This window comes from Ammospiza caudacuta, chromosome 3, assembly GCF_027887145.1.
Source record: "Ammospiza caudacuta isolate bAmmCau1 chromosome 3, bAmmCau1.pri, whole genome shotgun sequence".
Classification (NCBI taxonomy): domain Eukaryota; kingdom Metazoa; phylum Chordata; class Aves; order Passeriformes; family Passerellidae; genus Ammospiza; species Ammospiza caudacuta.
The window spans coordinates 108,261,661-108,282,680 of record NC_080595.1 but is presented as its reverse complement, the minus strand read 5'-3'; the positions used below and the strand labels follow the sequence as shown (position 1 = coordinate 108,282,680).

General features: G+C 40.7%; 1 protein-coding gene across 2 annotated transcripts; it reads left to right on the top strand.

Moving 5' to 3' along the window:
- The first annotated feature begins 3,636 nt into the window (after positions 1 to 3,636).
- CCNC (cyclin C) lies at positions 3,637 to 20,565 on the top strand. Of its 2 annotated transcripts, XM_058800770.1 has the most exons (12): positions 3,637 to 3,763; positions 4,668 to 4,774; positions 8,257 to 8,341; positions 8,587 to 8,656; positions 10,106 to 10,157; positions 12,712 to 12,767; positions 14,025 to 14,060; positions 15,475 to 15,566; positions 16,693 to 16,760; positions 17,041 to 17,120; positions 18,030 to 18,148; positions 18,804 to 20,565. In XM_058800770.1, exons 1-12 carry the CDS (start codon positions 3,732 to 3,734, stop codon positions 18,856 to 18,858), a joined length of 852 nt encoding a protein of 283 aa, XP_058656753.1. In that variant the 5' UTR covers positions 3,637 to 3,731; the 3' UTR covers positions 18,859 to 20,565. The 2 variants fall into 2 exon arrangements, with proteins under 2 accessions (XP_058656753.1, XP_058656754.1); XM_058800771.1 differs by lacking the exons at positions 3,637 to 3,763; positions 8,257 to 8,341 and having other exon boundaries at positions 4,712 to 4,774.
- Positions 20,566 to 21,020: the final 455 nt, after the last annotated feature.

The following is a 21,020-nucleotide window of genomic DNA, read 5'->3' as shown; positions in this document are numbered from 1 at the left end:
GAAAATATTGTATTTCCAATTGCGGGGGAGGACCTATGAACAAAAAACTGACCATGTATCATCCTATTTATTATGCTATTTATAAGATGTGGATTGGAAGAAACATATTTTGGGGGGGAAAAATTTATCTAACTATCCTGTGTATATTTATATCTAGCAGTGGACTACGAAGTATATTCAATATGTTTGTGATGGTTTTTATTAGGGGGGCAGAGGGGGAAGAGATCAGCAAGAGCTGACAGATAATTTCATCTCACAAATATGACAAAGTATAATTTTACCTGCAGGTTCTTGGCTGCGATTTTTTCATCCTATATCTGGATGTCCCTCAGAGCAGCAGCCAGGTCTGAGGCTGAGCAGGAGACATCAGCACACACAGCAGCACTGAACATCTGTTTCATGAAATCTTTGTCTGCTTGTTTTGACACACACACGCAGAGGACATGGTAAATAAATAAAGGGATCCTCCACACAGCTCCTGGAAAAGAAAGGTTCAAAAGCAATGTCAAAGGGAAAAAGCTCTGTCCTGTCTGCCCCCTGCCATGCCCCTGCCCAAGAAAGCACCTCCCAGCTGCGCCTCCAGGGAGATGGAGCCACAGTGGCATCCCCACATGGCCATCAGCCCCCCTGCACTGTGGGTCCACACCAGCTGCTGGCCTGCTGGCCTCGCAATGGGCATCCTCAGCATGGCTCAGTCTAGAGTCTTTTTGCTCAAGAGATGATGCAGGGCTGAGAATGACCCCCCTAAAGCACTGGGAGCCCCCTGGGTGCCATTCTGCAGGGAGGATCTCCAGCATGGCAGGGTGTCCCACTGCAGGGCAATATGTACCCCAAGGGGTCTTTGTTTCTCTCTGGTTTTGGGTCTGTGGAGCAAGGAGAGTTTCCCTCTCCATAGCTCTGGTATACTGGTGTGATCTGCTGCCAGAAATGGGTCATGCAATATGCGGTCTGTCCTGCTGGGAAAGAGACAGTCTGGGAGGGGAGCTGGCAAGAATCTGTGGTGCCAAGTGCTCCCATTCCAGCAGGATTAGACAGCCCCTATGGTGCCAGATACAGGGCCAGCAGAGCTGTTTCCTATGCCCAGTGCAGCACTTATCATAGCTATGGTAAATATCCTGCCCAGTCCCTACTAATTATTTCCTGCCATCCTGCAGTGTAAAATCATAGAATTGTTGAAGTTGGAAAAGATCTTGGAGATCATCAAGTTAACCCAGCACTGGCAAGTCCACCACCAAACCATGTCTCCAAGTGCCACATCCCCATCTCTTTTAAGTACCTCTAGGGATAGTAAGTCCACCACTTCCCTGGGAAGCCTGTTCCAACACTTGACAACAATTTTGGTAAAGAAAGCTTATCTAAAAATCCCCTGCTGCAACTTGAGGCCATTTCCTCTTGTTCTATCTTTTGTTTGTTGGGAGAAGAAACAGGCACCACCTTGCTACAACCTCCTTTTGGGGAAGCTGTAGAGTGATAAGGTCTTCCCTGAGCCTCCTTTTGCCCTGGCAAAACAATTCCAGCTCCCTCAGCTGTTCCTCATAAGACTTGTGCTCTAGACCCTTCACCAGCTCCATTACTCTTCTTTGGATAAGTTGCAGCCCCTCAGTGTCCCAGAACTTGACCAGCACTTGAGGTGCACCCTCTCCAGTGCTGAGTACAAGGGTATCATCACTGCCCTAGTCCTGCTGGCCACACTATTTCTGATATAGGCCAGGATGCCATCAGCCTTCTTGTCCACCTGGGCACACAGATGTCTCATATTCATCCAGCTGTTGACTGTGCAGAAGCACAAATCACCACCATGAGGGAACAAAACACAGGTACTAAATCAGAGCAAGAGAAAGGCAGAGGTCAGGTAGAGAAAGATGGTGAAAAAACCAGAGATGCTCACTTGATGTGATAACCAGAAGTATGAGCTTTGCTGCTATTTTGGTTGCTGTGGCATGTTCAGTGAGGCAATGACAAGCTTCTCTGTTACACAGCAGCCTCTGCTGACTCCTTGGTGCTGTGCTATGCTGTATGTGATGTTTGTGCTTGTGGGTCGCTGTGATCCAGGGCATTTGCTGGCAATTTGGTTCACCTCTTTGTGACACTGACACAGCAGAGTAAGTTCCTTTTCCCAAACCCTGCAAAGTCTGGATATTTTCTGGAGAAAGGTGTCAGGGCAGAGAGTCCCCACAGACTCCCCACAAACCCAGCCTGTGGTTTCCATTGTGTCTCCTTGCACTGAGAAAAGAAAGGTAAAGGGTTTGCAAAATATTTTTCTCTACCTCCCTCCTCCACCTTCTTATGTATAAACAGGGTCTCAGACCTAGAGTCTCTCTGGCATGCCAGAACAGTGTCTCATTCTGCCAGCAAAAGCATTTAGAAACACCACTGGCTCCATCTGTCCTGGCTCCAGCCAGGACAGGCTTAATTTCTGCTGTAGCCATGAGGGCCAGGGCCAGGACCTAGAGGTTATTCTATGCCACCTCCTGCCATTTTCCAGGGACAGGGCAGGAAAAAGGCTGGATTGGAGGCTGGGATAGCACTGCAGAGGGAGTGGTTGGGCATTGATTGGGGTTTCCACAGGGTGAGCGACAACTTTTGTTTTCTCCTACACTCTGTCATTAATGTTGTTGCTGTTAGTGTTTGTTTCTTATCTCATTGCTGTTTCCAGTAAATTGTTCTCCTCTTAGTCCATGGTCTTCACCTTTTGTGCCTCTAGTTCTGCTCCAGCCACCCCTGGGGAAATTGGCTGGGGGGAAGATGAGGGGACAAGGGGACAGGGAAGTGTGTGAGTCATGTGAGGTCTGGAGTAGTTTCACTGTGAACACAACACTTGAAAATATAATTTCTAAACCATGACATCACTTTACCCTCTGTGCATCTTCCCTCTCTGCTTCATCATTTCTAAATAGAATCTAAATTTCCCTTTAACTTCCTAGTTCCCAAATTTTCAAGTGCAAGGTATTGATACATCTCAATACACGTGTTGATACATCTCAGATCCCACTAAGAAGCTGAGAGGCACCACAGGAAGGAGCATGGAAAGAAAGCAGGCCCATGAACGTCCTGTTTGTAGTTTAAATCTAGAATTATTAAGTAAATGTCTCTAGAGACTCTCTCGGATGAGGAAAATTCCAGAGCACGGAGCAAGCTGAGCCATGAAAACTTGGGAACAGGGAAGTTAAAGGGAGATTTAGGTGAGGTGGAGGCAGCACAAGACAAGTAAGCTCTGGATCTTCCTGGCTGCTCACAGTAGGGACCTTATTGGGAGAAGCAGCCAGTTTTGTACTGACAGAGGGCAGGTTTGGGCTGGAAATATGGATGAAATTCTTTCCATGTGAAGGTGGTGAGGCACTGAACAGGCTGCCCAGAGCAGCTGTGGCTGCACCATCCCTGGCAGTGCCCAAGGCCGTGTTGGACGGTGCGCGAAGAAACCTGGCCTAGGGGAAGGTGTCCGTGGACACGGCGGGGGCCGGACCGGGTGGTTGGGAAGGTGCCTCCCTCCGGGCCCATCGCGGTCCGTGTCCCTGCGGCAGCCAGCGGGGCCAGGGGGGCTGCGGGGGCCGGCGGGGCGGGCGGAACCCGCGCGCGGGGGAACGGTTCCCAGTGCCGCGTGTTGCCGGCCGGCGGCGGCGGCGGCCGCCTCCTCCTTCCTGCTGCCGGCGCGGGGGCGGCGGCGCTGTGGCGGCGGGGCCGGGGCATCGCGGGCCCGGGCGCCTCCTCCCCGCTCCGCTCCGCTCCTTCCCATGGCCGGGAACTTCTGGCAGAGCTCTCACTAGTGGGTGCCGCGGCCGCGGGGCGCGGGGCACGGGTGCTGCGGGCCGCCGCCGCGCTCTGGCCATTCATTGCCGGGCCGGGCGGCGGGCACGGCGCTGGAGGGAGGCCCGGGAGCGCCGGGCGGCCGGCGGGGCCTGCTCGCCGCGGCACCCTGGCGGGAGCCGGGCTGGGTGCGGGAACAGCCCGGGCCGGCCCCGCTCAGCCGCCGCTCGGGAGGCGTTCGGGCGCTCCGGGACAGGGATCGTGTCCCGGTGTGGGTGCCCGCGGCTCCCCGGGCTCCGGAGTGCGGGAGCTCGGGTCCCTGACACGCCGGTCCCCAGCCGTGGGGCAGCCGGGCCTCGGCAGCTTGGGCGGACGTCAGGAAGTCGATACTGGATTGATGCTGGGACGGGCTGCCCAGGGGGGCGGTGGAGTCACCGTCCCCGGAGGTGTTTAAGGAAAGATTGGACGTGGCACTCGGTGTAGTTGACGGGTTGATGTTCGGTCATGGGTTGGACTGGATCTCAGAGGTCTTTTCCAACCTGATTGATTCTGTGATTCTGCCCTGGAACACTTCATGCTGAGCGCATGGTCAAGGTTTGAATGGTGCCGTGATGAAATGGCTGCAGCATAAACCTTGTTAGCGATTCCCGGGGTCTGAGATCCGTACAGCCATCTTACTGGGAGAGGCTGATCTCAGCCCCTGGTAGCTCATGTTTTGTTGTTTGGTTTCTGGTTTTTTGTTGCTTTGTTTTCAGTTGTCTAACTTTCAAAAATCCCGAAGAAGAGTTGCTTGAGAAGATTGTTTGTGGCGTTGTTTAAGGCCACAAGCTCTTTATCCCCAAGCCTTAATTCAGTCTGTTTGTACAGGAGATACAGTATAACGTTGATAAAAGAGTTGCTGAAATTATTTTCCATTCCTCTAGCTTACAATGGATTTTGGATAAACAAGATCTATTGAAAGAACGCCAGAAAGACTTGAAATTTCTGACTGAAGAAGAATATTGGAAGCTACAGATATTTTTTACTAATGGTAAAGCTTTTTTTTTACTTCTGCCATAAAATCTGTGCAATGTGTGCCATGTCTAAATGGAGGTTTGAATTGCTTAGAGAATGAAATGTTTTCATTGTTGTATTACATATACTTTCACAGCCTATTTTAACAAAGCTGTGGGATATAAACAATTTGTTAGTTGTACTAACACAATTCTAGGAGACCTTGCAGGCTAATTAGCTGCATATATGACATTTTAACCTGTGATAGGATGAAACAGTAAATTTTCGTATTTTCAAGAAGTTCTTATCAAAACATAAAAGGAGGAGAAGCAAGCAGAAACTTCTAAGCTAGTGTATTAAAGGCTCAATATTAAGCATTAGTACTCAGCCTGAGCTTTTGGAGGGTTCTTAGGGTGGGGTAAATATTTTAGGTGATCTGTGCCATCCTGTTAAACAGCAGAGTTTGGAAACTTGTTATTTGTGTTCACTTAGATTCTCTGAAACCTGCAACACAGCCCATGTTTTGTCTTCTGACTGATTTCCCAGTACCAGGTGGCTCTCAAATTGTCAACAAGTTTCTGAGAGCTGTTGGCAAGCAGCCTGTTCTCCCAAAGAATTTGGGACTTGTGTGTGAAGTTGTCTAAGATTCACTTGATCTTGCAAAGCATTAGGTATCCATATGAATGGCCACACCTGAGTATATCAGATTACAAAGGCACTTAAAATTTTCTCTGTGCAATTGTTCAGTAGTTTAAAACATCTCCTTACACAAAGGATATTGCTGACTAGTAACTTGTTTGCAAGCAGCTCTTTATATATTTATTGCAGCAGTCCTTTAAAGTACAGAATGCTTATTTTTTTCAGCTGTCTGGCCAGACTTGTGACAGAGAAGTGAAGTGACTTTCCCAGAGCCACTGGAAGATCTTATGTCAGTGCTGGAATGGTATCTGTTAAAGATACCATTGCTTCTCTCTTAGCTCAGCTATTTTTGTAACAATTGCATATGCTATAAACACGATCACTATGGATACCTCTGTTTTATTGCTTGTAGGGCATCAGGAAATCAAGCTAGCAATGATTTACCCATTTGATCCATTCCTGAAATTTCTTGAGGTTAAAACCAAGTGTCTAACTTCTTAATACAAAAAGAGACAGAAGGAGGGTAATGGATATTTCTAAAACTGTATTTTTTTGCTAATTTTCACTAGTATTAATTTGAACTGTGAAATAAGCCTTTTAAATGTTTCACTTCACTTGTTTTGCTTGGGTAAACAAAGCTTTACAAAGCAAACAAGTTAGTTTGTTAGTTATGGTTTGTGGTTCCCAGGGTCCTTTTCCTTGGCCCTGCTTGCCTCCCCTGAAGGTAGGTGAGTGACTGGGGGCAGCTGGAGAGCAGCTCTGCCAGGATCTCCCTTGTGCCTGGACAAACACAGCCTACTCTGCAGGAGTGAGTGCTGCTGGGCTTTCTCCCCTCTCTAGCAGAGAGGGCAGGACAGAGGGCAGGGCTGCTCTGTGTTCAAACCTCCATGTGTTGTGTCCTCAATGCCTCTGAACAGAGACCCTGCTTTGGGTCCCCCCTTGTCTCCCATCTGCACTACCTGAGAGCAGCTGAGGCCTGGCCCCAGCATGTCATATTCAGTGTGTGTCAGCCCAGGAGATGGTTGTTCCCTAAAGCAATTAAAATCTGCATGGAGAGGGGCAATTTCCTGCTGCTTTCTCATTGGAAAACAAGTGCAGTAGATCACTAACTGATTGTATGGCTCCCTGCAGCTATGAAGAGAAGGAAAAAGATCATCTTCTGAAGTAGTTTGAAAAAATAAACTGATATTGATTTCTCTGTTTGGATCACCAAGCCTTAACTGGTTTTGGTTGAGAAGTATTAGCTGTTTTCCCTTTTTGGTTTTGGGCAGAAGCAGTAATGTTTGTGTTAGAGGCTACTCAAAATACTCAGATTTAAAACAACCTTTACTAAAAAATCCCAAACTACCAAAACTGCTTACTTTCTAAACATGCAGGAATAAATGATTTTATAGTTTCTTTTCAAATTTTAATATTTTCAAATATTAAAATAATAACAAGCATTGGAATTTTTCCCAGCATATACAAGCTTCCATTTCATTAAGTCTCTCTAGGCTTTTGTCCATTTTTTTCTTCTAAACCACACTTGATTTTTCTCTGACAGCAGATGGCCTGACCATTCCTGAAAATCCCATGGGAGTATGAGACATATTTGGAGAATTCTGTTTAGCCTAATACTTGAATTTTTCTGATGCCCTAGTAGTAGGACAGCTTTTTAGCTCCATGGTCAAATTAAAGGCAAAAATTCTTTCCAAGCTCCCAAGATATGCTGATCAAATGTTTAATATTTGTACAGACATTGCAGACTGGGTTTAACACCCTTTTTGGAAGTGTTGCTTGTCCTATGTCACTGTCAAACTAGTCCCAATTTGGTATTCTTCTCTAGAAAAAGAATGATGTGACACAGGCAGGGATTTAGTGTTGCTTTGGGCCTTGCCAGTGGGTGACAAATGTGTACCCTGGCTGTTCACAGGGGATACATGATAACAGCATGGGCAAAAACTCTCAACTTGAGTGTTTAAGTAAAGACTAAGAATTTAGTGGTGATTGACAACAGAATTGTTTGCTTTTCCCACCAGTGGTCACTGACATGGTCTTGCTGTACATATTTAAAGTATCTACTTAAGTGTATTTTAAAATATTGTTTTTGACATTTCTCATGAGGGAGGAAAAAAAGAAGAGGGAGTCTTCACAGAGCCGAGCCGTTCTCAGAATAATGGCGGCGCAGAAGTATGGGAAAAATAACAAGTAACAACCTTATGTTTCACTGTGCCATTCTTTACATCAACCCCTGCTCTTAATCCCAGCTTGATGCATCTAATTTGCTTGGCACCTTTCCTTTGCCTGGGAGGCCAAACAAGAGCTACCTGCACAGATGACACCAGGGTTGTTTCTTGGCCAACTGGCAGAGGACCACCGTGATGGAGCAGCTGACTGCATCCTCTGGTCTCCCACCCCTTCTCCCTAGACTAAATATGTCATTTTTTTAACACCTGCTGCCTCTGCCAAATGTAATGACCGTGTTTGTGTTGGCAGTTTTACATATTTGAAAAAATACCATCCATTTTGTGTGGCACTGAAGAGCCGAGGATTTATACTTCCTGTGTCTGAATTTGTTTTGCTCTAATATGGAATACCTGAGCTTTACCCTTCAGAGGTTTGTGTTGTCATCTTCTTAAAGGTCACACTCACTTTGTACACAATGAATCAAAGTTCCTTTTCCTTTTTGAAGGTGTCCCCAAGCTTCAGGAGGCAGCAGTTCTTCACCTGCAGGTCCGTAGGTTTGCAGCAGCGTGTTGTCTCTCTAGAGCAACAGAGGGAGAAGACTGTGGTGCTGCTCCTTAGAATCCCCAGCACTAGCTGTGTTTTGAGACCCTTTGCTATTTGGTGTCAAATTGTTTAAAAAAACTCAACTCAAGCTTTTGTTCATTTTTTTTTAAGTTATCCAGGCTTTAGGTGAACATCTTAAATTAAGACAACAAGTTATTGCCACTGCTACAGTCTACTTCAAGAGATTCTATGCCAGGTAGGACTGTTTACTATGATGGTACAAGAATAAAACATTTGCTAGGCACATTTTGGTAGCCCTTTAAAAATGCAGTTCTGTATTAAAAACAGTGCCACTTTTGTTTTCTGGATGGTGTAAAGCTTTTATGCTTTAATAAAGTTAACTTAAGCTTTGCTTTTTCAAAAGGAAGTGTGGTGCTCTTAATAGATTAATCGTTCTACATGTATGAAACAACATATTATAATTTTGTTGTAACATTTCAGATATTCCCTAAAAAGTATAGATCCAGTATTAATGGCTCCTACGTGTGTGTTTTTGGCATCCAAAGTAGAGGTATGAAGTATTACAATTTTTTAATGTAACATTATGTGATGTATGAGAGAAAGAAAACGTTTAGGACTTTCAAATTTTTTGTCTTTCTTCATGCTTTGGGGGTTAAACCTTCTCTTTTTTGCATAGATTTCTGTAGCATTTGAGAAAAGGAGACAGAGAAGGCCTTCAAAATTTGTCTAAATTACTGACTTTGAAGTGCCTCTGAAAACTGAAAAAATATTTTAAATGGCTTTTTCACTGTCACACAATGTTGAAATATTTACATACACTGTATCTTAAATTGTGTATATCTTAATCAGTGTCTCCTTTCTGGTGTGTTTCTCCTTATTTATGTTCACTCAAACTTTAAAACATAATGGGAATTTTTTCCCCTAATTATCTTGTTCTATTTCATATAGCAAGGGATCCTCAGAGTTTACCACACTTTCATTACTTGGATTAAAAGTATGTTGTAGCTCGTGCTCTGTCCTTGAGAAATTATAAGGAACTGACCCATTGGGAGTGGTGGTGAGAGGGCTCCATGCCTTCACCATCAGTGCTCCCCTTTGAATGTGGCCAAGAGTTAGTGTGAGTCCTCTGTAATGCAGCAAGTTTACAGCTGGTTGAGAAGTGTCTCTGTAATGGAAAAAAGTCAAATTGGCCACTTTATATATGTCAGCACTAAGGAGTTTTACAGAAGGAGCTCAAATACTTTATGGATGGTAGAAACAGTCCTACTAAACTAGTGGTGACATGTGATACTGTTGTCTGTACAAGTACTGTGACACTCTTCAGTGTTTGGAAGACATCAAGGAAAAGAGAGAGTGTTGGAGAGACTGCTTTTTTATCAACCTGTTAAATGAGCATTTACGCGGGCACAGACATAGAGTGTATATAGGTAAATATACCTTAAATTAGAAGTCTGTGCAGCCTTCCTTCCTGTGTAGCCTTCCTAAAGCTTCTGCAGCTTTAGAGGGCAGCACTCTTGATTCAGCTATGGACTTCTCTGAAAGAACACTCTATACAAAAAAATTTTCAGATTGCTGACTGTCTCCGCACAGGAGCTAAGACTTCACAAAAACATAACTAAAAAGGGTAGTTAATGGCAGGCTTCTAAAGACAGTTTTCTCTCCAAATGAGATAAGGAAAAAAATAACCTCCTTGAAGCTGTCTTCTCTGTTTTATAGAAAGAATGTTAGCCAGCTGAGCTTTTGATGCTTTTGTACCTTTCATAAATCTTTACTGTTCCTCACAAACAACCAAGAAACTAATCAATGAAATAACTCTTAGGTAGAGTTTAGCCCTGTTTACCTTGAGGAAAGAAAAAAAAAGGGGTGGGGGAAAAAGCCAAATACTACAATATTGCAAAAGGAAGCCCAACTTAGTAAGAAGCCATTATTTTAATTTGATAACAATGTCAGTGTATGGTGTTTCAGGTGGTTCACCTCATTTACCATTCTTTTTCTTCAGGAATTTGGTGTTGTTTCAAATACAAGATTGATTTCTGCTGCTACTTCTGTATGTAAGTGTCAGTAATTTTCATTACACTCTAATTAAGTATCTCTGTAGGGAGATCAGTTGGTTTCTTTGCTTTTTTTTAAAAGGTAGCTTTTTGTCAAATCATGGAGGACTTAAAGAGCAAGTTAAAACCATTTAGAATAAATAGCTTCTGTTTCCAAATACAGAGACAGAAGAGTCCGTTCTGTGTTAGTTTTGGTTGATTATGGTTGGAACTTATGCCAAGCATAAGTGAAAACAAAGTCATAAAATAAAACTATTGAAATTTATGAACAACCTCGAGTAGTAAATTGAATGCTGAACTACTCAAAGTTAGAATTGGAAATTTACAACTTTGCCTGTTTAGTAAAAGGTAAAGCTCTATGAAAGAACCCGTTTTAAGAATTTTTGGTAGGCTGTATACCTTCAGATTTTTTAAAATCCTTTTTTCCACATCATAAAATTAGTCTTTGCACATGGTATTTATTTCTAAAAATACATTTTATCACCAATTGTTCACAATAAATTCAATAAAATTGCACTGTAATTACTTAATCCTCTATCTTTCCCACTTGCCTTTGTATTTCCCAGTTCATGTAACCTACATGTCATCCATCAAACTCTTGAAGTGATGTCTTCCTTAGCTGAATGCTGTTATCTGACCCAGAAGGTCCAGCTGCTCTCAATGGGCAATTCCTGGCTGTGCTCTGCCAAATGTAGGTCAGCCGTTGAGGGGACAGGTGACTGGCTGCATCTGCAGCCTCCAGATGCACACAGTGTATCAGTCCATGGGGCTGGCCCTGTGACAGTTCTGCCACCAGGAGCTGAAACACATCTTTGGTGCCAGCATGACCAAGACCAGTACTGGGTTTAGCACTGAGAGTTGCTATTTTTACATCAGAAGCACCATTGTCTGGAAGTTTTGATGCATAAGTGACATGGTTAGATGGATTTTCGTATAAATGTGGCAGCTGATTTTACTTAGACATCTGGTTCTTAGCTGTGCTGTTTCTCAGAATTCCAGTCTCAGGACCCTATAGAAGATTTTCCTCACAGCTCTTCGTCACACCTAGAAGTCCTGTCAGCCCTGATGAGTACTGTGCATTTCATGGAAGTGGGGGCAGGCAACAGGCTTTCTCCAAGCATTTATTCTTTTATCCCACCTGGTCTTCCTTTACCAGAGTTGCTTCAGTAGCACACAGCAGTTTTTGGGAGGCCTTAAATACCAAAGGCAAGAAAAGATGAGACAAGTAAAATCAAAAACAAGCTAACAAAAGGGTTGACTAATGTAATAGTGGCTGGTTTAAGAGGTTTGTTTGCTTTTAGCTCAGTAACAACATGAAGTTAATAACACTTGCTTCCTTTGTAAGGAAGATGATCTTAGCCTGGTTTTCAACAACCTCTTCAAGAGGTTTTTCTTCTATTAACACATCTCACTAAAATGACTGCTCTGTGTAGTAGTTGTGTCTGCAGCTTGCTTTGTGGGAAAAATGCTTTTTCTCCCTAGCTTCTTTCTCAAATTGGTATTTTTTTTACCATGAACATCTTCAGTTTGCATACATCTTGAGAAACTCTCTTATTAATTCTTCTCTTTCTTGAAGTAATTAAAATTTCCAATCAGTAGCCCAGTCTTGTGTCCTACAACAAATTTTCTAACGAAGTTCACCCTAGGTCTAAATGGTGAATTCTTTGGTCCAGAGGACTGATGCTGTCTTTGAACTGAATGTCATACTGATTTTCTGGAAGTAATAGCAATAGTATCATTTAATAATATACTGTCCGTCATTATTATAAGGAACATTGTCCACTTCCAGGATGTCAAATGTTGCTTGTTTTCCTTGGACGGCAAGGACTTAAAATAGCTTTTTAAATGTTTTATGTGTACAAAAGTCTAATCCACATCTTCAAGTGTTCTTGTTTTTCTTGTTCAGCATTTCTTACATTAAATCACTTTGGTTTTACATATTAGCATGTTTCTTACCAGTGCACTAACTGTATTCATTCTCCTTGTAAAATACACAAAGATTACTTAAATATCTCAATTAGAGATAATCATTACATTCTGGGCCTGCAAGAAGTCTGGCTGAACTCCCTTACCCTGCCCTTGGGCTTGCTTTTCTAAGACTTCATTGGTTCCTTTAAAATCTTGCCTGTTGAAGGGTCAAACCTGTGTAAAAAATCCCACATGAAAATTCCATTTGGATTTTGTGTTCGTACTGGGATCCTGAACATCAGTAGCTGGAGAGCTCTGTGAATGATAACTTGTGGGAAGTTAGCTGTCCCTGAGCTACTTGGTGGTTAACCAGAAGACTTGATAGTGTCCAGAGCAGCAGTCAAATGTCTGGCTAAGTGTGCAAATCTGGATTTCAGGTGTATTTCTCTTTCCTTTTCAGGATCTTAAATCTTGTAACTTACCTCTTCTCATTGAAATACAAGCCTTTTGTATAGAAAGCCACAAAGTGAAAGTTGTGCTGCCAGGTAGATTTGAAGGGCTATATACAAGATGAATAAATAGAAAGGGAAAGATGTAAAAGTATTAATTACATTATTTTTAACATACTTTTTTCTGTTTACTGTAGTGAAAACTAGATTTTCATATGCCTTTCCAAAGGAGTTTCCTTATAGGATGAACCATGTAAGTATGCTATTTGAAATATAACTTGATCAAATAATTATTAGCAGGAAATTCTTTCTTTTAAATACTAAGAAAGAAATATTTTCATACTCATATGTCAGGTTTGTTCATGATTAGTTTTGTATAGAATATTGGGAAAGTTACTTTTTAAAAATAATAAAAGTCTTACATAACCTCCTTTCCTTAATTGTTGATAGGAAAGACAAGTGATGTGGTAGGGTGACTGAAATGGTAGTTTTTCTATAGCATGATGAGAAAAGAGATTTAGGTTTTTTTGAATATTCTTGATTACAAATACATTGCTCCAGGGAAAGTAAATGGCCTTTGCACCTGGAATGCTTCCAAGCCTGCACACATGAGCAGTTGGCTTACAGAAAGCAGTTTTATTTTTGCCTGTAAAATTTAATGGCTCTTGAAAAATAGTTTTTAATTAGTACTTTAAATTTACCAGTGGTTTTCAAGGTATTCTCAGTCACAATACTGAGAAGTTTTTTAGTTTTTCTTAAAACTAATTTTGACCTGTGCTGTAGAATTTGGAAAGCTAAACATCTAAATAGTTTTAGATTGGCTGTAACAAATACTACTTTTTTGTTGGTTTGCTTTTCACCCAATCTAGAAAGCCAAATGATGCATCAGAATATAAAATACCGAAGATCTTATAATAAAACTGCACTGCTATTTTATAGATAAAGGCAAATGGAAATACATTTTGGAGTACTGCTTTCGTATAGCAAAAGTAGTCCAGTCTTTTCCTTTGTCATCATTGCATCACCTTCTGTATTGAGAGTGAGAGCTGATTTAATTGTTACAATTGCACAGAATATTTCATATGAAATCTGAAAATGTTTTGAAAGGCTGTTTGACAAGTTAGGGAGCCGATGAAGATGCTCTAATTCTACAAAACAACTTCTCTATTGCTGTGAAGTTCTTATGCACTGAGAACAATTTGCTGCTACCAGGTGTTAAAACAAATCAGGCAAGTGCTGCCAATGAAGCAGTCTTTCATAGCAAACTTGATGCAAAATATTCAACTTGTTTGTTGTTATGACTGGAGTTGAGTTATAATAGTGATAAGGCAATAGCCAATAATAATTTTATTTTTGTTTGGTTTTGTAGTTTCAGATAAAATGCATTTAGGACTGTTGGAAATAGTTGTTGAGAATTCTTGTGCATTTTTGATGTTAAACTCTGTGTCAGTTAATTCTTTCTGCTGCCTGAAACATACTGCTTATTAACTGTGATTTTGCTTCTTTACAGATACTAGAATGTGAATTCTATCTCTTAGAATTAATGGTAGGTTGGGTTTTTTGTGGATCTGCTTTTGTTTTTGTGAGAGAGGTAACTGGATCTGAGTCCTGATGCAGAGACTGGGATGTCAGTGTCTATTTTTCCCTAGATGGAATGGCCAGTTATGACCATGAAGAGTTGTATTCTTACTATGCCCTCTTCTTTTTGCCAAAAAGAATCTGAGGCTGCATATATGTGTTCTAGCAGAAGGTGTGGGTACTATCCCATTCAGGCTAGTCTATAGCAACCTAATAATAAGAGTAATCTTCTAGGAAGTGAGATGTGGCTTAAATCCTGTGAGGAAGAAACTGAATTCATGCCTCCCATTTTCTGAGGTGATGCTGTAACTATCAGGCTGTTGGATGAAAGGAGCACAGTGGGACATTTTCTTCCAGACCCTTTCAAATAAAGGAGCCATACCTGATTTTTGTGAGAGTAGCTATGCCATTGCTGTGTTTGGTAGCTGAAAGGAGGCAACCCAGGCTTCTTACAGGGCTTGGATAAAGAGGTGCCTAATTTCTGCATATGGCTTGGACTTGGATGGGTTAAGCACTGAACTCTAGTACTGCTGTACTAGAGTAGTTCTGCTCAAGTGCAGAGAAAAGGAGTGAGAAACCAGGGAGCAGCTTAGTGAGTTAAGCAGCAGATGAGAGAATGTTTTGGGAATTGAACACAGAGGAAATCAGATCAAAGTTTTTGTTTGTACCTACAAGTAATTTTAATGCAGTTTTTAGATTCCTGTTTAGATTTAGCCCTTGATACCTCTGCTATACATGGCAGTAACTCTTGAGTTTTGTATACAGGAGTTTTAGCACAAGTAATTGCATTTACAAGAAGTTATGTTTTGGGGATTCACTTATTTTTCCAGTACACTATGCAGTATATAGTGTGTGCAGTAATGGTGTTTCATGTAAGTGTTCAGCACATGTAACTTAATGTGGCTTTTCCCTGTAGTATCCACACATTTGGCTGCTTTTAGCAAGAGGATTATTTCTTGTTGTTTACCTGGACCTGAAATGAGGGAATTTGTGAGCAGTGGAATTTTTCTTTCCTTTCTTTCCAAACCAGCATCAATGATTTTGGCATGCTCTCCATGTATGGTATTTAGTAGCAGACTGTTTCCTGGCAGCATTTTGTGTTTCCAAGTGGGAATTACGGGTTTATAAGCAAATGAGGTTTCAGTGTGCTGCAGATGTGACTCTCTGTGTCTCTTTGGGGAAGGACATTGACAGACTGGCAACTGTGCTGTGTAATGGTATTCTAGAGAGAGCACTGCCCTCATTAGAGCAGGGCTAGGTGTTAGAATGCTACTTAAAAAAAAAAAAAATCAGTAATTGACTTGTAAACCAAATGTTTTAATATGAACTGACAACATGCTCTGTATTGAAATCTAACTTCTGTCCTGGTGACATTTTCCTAGGACTGCTGTTTGATAGTATATCATCCTTATAGACCTTTGCTCCAGTATGTGCAAGATATGGGCCAAGAAGACATGCTGCTACCTCTTGCATGGTAATGAAGACAATGGGAATAGTTCCTCCTTTCATCAAGAAAGCAAGTGTTTAGCAGTTATGCTTTTGCTGAATCAAGCAGGCTTAGCCATATTTGAATAGAAAGGGTGCCCTACTTAACCTGTGCAGGTATATGTCCCTGAATTAGCTTATTCTCTCTTTAGCCCTGTAATGATTTTACTTGGCAGTGGTCTAATTTTTATTTTGTTAGATTAGCTCTAATGGCACAGTTTCAACATTACTGAATGGCGACTATGAGTAGAGGAAGTTTCTTTCTGTCAAGATTGTCATAGGAGGTTTGTAGCTGCATTTCTCTTCCCAGAGAAAAGCAAGGCACAACTTCCCAGAGATATTTCTGGGATTCATATTCTGTCAACCTCAGAGAAAGAAAAGACAATTCTTATCTCAATTGCTGCTCCTCTTGTTGTTCACAAGTGGAGTGCATTGTGGAAGATTGTTTACCTGAAGGGAATTGGTAATTGGATTCTGGTGTGTTTTCATTCATTGACCAATTGAATCCACGTGTGTGTTGGGACTGTTGGCTGACAGTCATGAGATTCTGGGCAGTTGAGTTGAGGGAGTGCTTGTGCAGATTCAGTTTAGATGTAATGTAATGCAGTATAGAATCATATAGTATAATAAAGTAATTAATTAGCCTTCTGATATCCATGGAATCAGATGCATCATTTCTCCCAGATGTTGGGGGTTGCCCTGCTTTACAATAGAGGTAGAAGCAAATATATAGGGTTTTTTAGCTGTGTTAGCAGAAGTCATTCTTCAACTGTTTCAAATACAGAAAGACAGTAGAACTACTGCTTTTATGCTAGCCTTTACTTATTTGTGAAACAGATAATTATTTGATGGTATGCATACACATCCGCTGCAGAAAGACATTTATGTACTAAAAGAATGTTTCCAAATAAACTTCTGCTGTGACTCTAAGGGAAAAAAGGAAAGGCTAAGATATTTTTACAAGGGAAAAGATCTTTCATTAATATTGTGCCCTGCAGCCTCGTTGCTTCGACCATCTGGAAAACTGACAAAATATTTGTAAACCAACAGCAGTATTTGAAGGAATATAGTCTCATGGTGAATAGGAAGATACTTACAAGTTCTTTTTTGCACAGGAGGATAGTGAATGACACATACAGAACTGATCTTTGTCTGCTGTACCCTCCTTTCATGATAGCTCTAGGTAAGTAACAAGTAATGTCTCCTGGTCATGTTTACCTGGATGTATTCTGTGCACTGCCCCATCACAAGCATTCCTCAAAGTGCCCTCATAAGGTGCTTCAGGTTGTGTCTCATTCAGCACTGACACTGTAGCCTTGCAACTTTAAAAGCCTTAAAGAAAAGTCAGATAATTAATCCCGAGTTTTCTTTGTTGAACTGTATAGGGTTTATAAAAAATGGAATGTTTCTAACTGTATTGGGAGTGCATTTTATTCAGTATCCATGTCACCTGATCTTTGCAGCTTGCCTACATGTGGCCTGTGTTGTCCAGCAGAAGGATGCAAGGCAATGGTTTGCTGAGCTGTCTGTTGATATGGAAAAGGTACTCTGTTTTTTATTCCCACCACTTGTTATGGACTGACCAGAAATGGTAGTCATGGTTGTCTTACATATCTGCAGTACTGATTTGAACTTAAAATTCAGTGCTCTTGTTAGATGCTGTTGCACTTAGGCAAATCTCTTTGGAAGGGAGACAATGTCAGGTTATTTGGTTATCACCCTGCTCTGAAAGTCAAGACAAAACCACTGCATAACAGAAGAGCATTGCTGGTACTGCCATTTTCCAGACCAAAATATAAACCCAATATCTTTTACACTGTTTGCCAGAAAAAGGATTCCCAGCATTTTTCTGTCACACAAGATTGTCAGTATGAGTTTGACTTTTAAGTTCATATGCATGGGATTTTCTGATTCACTTTTCAGCATCACCATTCTCATTTCCTCCATGGCCTGTGCAGAGTATAGCATAGTGTAGAACATTTTTGACACTTTGAGGGTACCCAGCACTGTCACTTCAATCTCCCTGCTAAGCAGGGAGACACCAAGATCATTCAGTTGAGTTCCCTGCTAATGCAAATTCTGTGTCAAATAATCCCCTTCATTAATTTATTAGGTTTATTAGGTTATTTCAGGGTGCAGTTGTCCCTATACTAGCAGTGCTCTTCATCCTCACTAGTTTCTTTTACTTTTCAGGTTGGCTTCTTTAACCTTTATTTAGCTCCAGCAAGCAAATTGAAGTAGTACTCATACTCCTTATCACACTAATCAAAAAGTTAATTAAATGCTTTTTGGGACCAGATTAAGTGTGAGACAGCTCTGTTTATAATATGAAATTTGTGTTGCTTAGTTTCAGCTTGGGGCCTGTTTAGTTAATTGCACAATTAAACAGGCTATGACAAAGTTGAAATCACTGTTGTGTCTGACCTTAGGCTCTCTTCTCTTTCTAATTCAGATTTTAGAAATAATCAGGGTTATTCTGAAGCTGTATGAGCAGTGGAAGAACTTTGATGAGAGAAAAGAGATGGCTACTATTCTTAGTAAAATGCCTAAACCAAAACCACCTCCAAACAGGTATGGTACTTCTTTATTGCACCTTTCCCATGGAAAAACTACACTGTGATCTTAAGAATGTGCAAATGTTTAATTCAAGGTGTAGTGTCTGTTTTTACAGCCCAGATGTTTCTGATACAAAACCAGCCTGCTTGTTCAGGAGCCAGTGGGAAGCATAACATTCATTATCTTAGAGAGAGTGTTAATGTGATTAGAATGTGATCAATACAGCTCAGCAGATGTAAGGAACCCCAGTGAGAGGCTCCATGGCTGGGCCAGATTCAATGGAACTGGGCCTGCTTGATGTCCTATTTAATTACTGTGATTAAATATCACTGCTGGGAATCTGCACATGCAAATTCCTGTGCACATGCTCATGGAATGTGAACTTTGCAGTGTTGACTTCAGAAGTAGATTCAGCAGGCAGCTTCATGGGCATATATTGAATTTATTATTCACATAAATATGGTGAAGTGATTTATGCATGCTGAGAATAACCTTTGCATTTTTTTATGAAACTGAGCAGAATATTTTGACCTATTTATGTATATGTTGAAGTATTTTCTTTCTAAAGATTTTTGTTACTTTCAGAATACTGTATTTTTTAATTAAAAAAAGATAAAAATGTAATATGGTGCTTCTTACTGAAGATACATGTTTTTGTTTTTTTCAACAGTGAAGGAGAACAGGGTCCAAATGGTAGCCAGAACTCTAGTTATAGCCAATCTTAAGGCATTCCAAAGAATTTCTTTATGGACCACTTTGACTCAAGACATCCTGGGATATTTCCTGTGTTCATGAAATGGACAGAAGGTTTTAGTAACATCTTTGACAAAGAACTCGAAGAATAAATAGCTTGTTTGTGTCAAGCATTTTGAAAGCTTTTTCTCTAAAACTACATCGTTTTCTCTGACGCTGGAACAAATGTGCTAAGATTTTTTCAGTGTAAGGAATCAAACTTTAAACCAAGCTGCAAAAGATTAATGTTTTTCACTCAAAACAAATAGTTCATTCTTGGTTTTATTTGTGTTGAAGTGAACTGTTTTAGAGTGACAGTAACCCGAGGCCTAAGTGTAACTGTATTAATGACTTGTGTTGTCTTCATTTTGTTTGTGACTGAAGGAAGATAGTGCCCTCTATGTTGAATCTGTCCATTACCTTCAGTTTTGTTGATTAAAAAAAAAAAAAAAATACAGATTCTGCAACAAGTAACACAGTCCTTCAGAAACAAATGCCTAGAAAAGCCTGTAAAGAATATTGTTACAGTTCTAATGAAAACTGCAGGAAAGAAAGTCAGTTGCTATTTTTGGGTTTAAAAAAGCTGTATTCCTCAGTAGATCTACTTGGTTGTTTTTGCCATGATACAGTAGCCCAGCTTGCCAGAGAAGTGCAATATGTATAGTGATTCTGCAGTTTTCTGAAACATTTCAAGTGTTAGAAATTAAGACAACCCAACATACTAGGATTTTTTTTTTCAAATAAATGTACTGTATGGTACAATCAGAATATTTCACAATCAAGTACAAATCTGGATATTATTGCTATTTTTTATGGTGGATTTTTTTTGTAGAAAAGATATACACTGTTAGTCTGCCTTCACTGTTAGTGTGAATTTGTGTGGTACATTAGAGAGTTTATTTAAGAGGATCAAGTGTTTGGTGAGCTTCATACTGGCTAATTTTAATTGGGATGTTAGGAGCAACTCTAGAATAACTGAAATGGGATTCCTTGGTTACCTTTGTGCTGGAGAAAATGAGATATCTTCAAACAGAAGGCCATATCCTGCATTCCTCACTCAGGAAGATATCCCACTGAAGACAGGAATGGGCCTTAATTGATTACTTGATATTTTAGATAACTTTATTTCTAACTAAGTTCTGTAGAACTTTATTTTGAATGATGATGCCAATTTACCCAAGTATAAAAGTTGAATGATAAAGTTCAGTAAATTGTTCTCTTCTTTTTCTTTTTTTTTGTTTGTTTTTGGTTTTTGTTTTTTGTTTTCCTGGAACAACACATTTCACTGCTCTGAAATCTTGGAGGGAGATTAAAAATGTGTGCTCTGTGATGTGTCTTGGTTCAAAAAACTGGCCCCTTAAAAAAATCCCCAGCTGTTTTTGCAAATACCTGTCTTTGTAATTGGTCATCCAGTGGAATATAACTGAAGTGTTTTTCTATGTAGCCCATTAGGCTACTAGCATTTATTTCTGTTCAGGTTATTTCCATAAACCATTATGTGAACCAGCCCGAGACACTTTGGTGAGGTGGAAAAAATATACATTTTGGTCTTTGCTACTTGGTTTCCATTTGATCCATACTTTTTATAGACACTTGATTGATGAAGTGGAATTTGGCTATTTTGCTTTCATTTCTTGAAGTCTAAATTGTGGGATTTGTAATGTGGACTTGGGGAATAGAAATAAATCAAAGCAACTTGACCTTTGTTGTGTGGAGTAATTAAACAGGAACTGTTCTTTAGGTAAGCATCAGTCTTCTCACATATACCATGGAATCTGCCAGGAAAGTTCATGTTTTGGATTTGGGGAATTAATTAAGAATTCTGGCTAGAGTGATTAAATATTTTCTTGCTGCTGAAGAGTCTTTGCAGACTTTACTTCACACCTAAAGCACAATGGGACCTAAATCTTAGAGCTAAAATGTCAGGCACTTCTTGATGGTACCTAGAAGTTTCTTAAAGCAATTCTCTACTGGGATGATGAGGCTTTGATTCCAGTAAAAACAGTGAAAAGCAACAAAGTGCAGTCAAAAGAGCTGGATTCAGTGAAGACAGTTTTAAAAAGATGTAGTTTTGAACAACAGGAAATGGAACATAATGTGAATTCAACAGTCTTGCTACTAAGCATGCAGAAAAAAAAAATCACCTTTCTCGTGC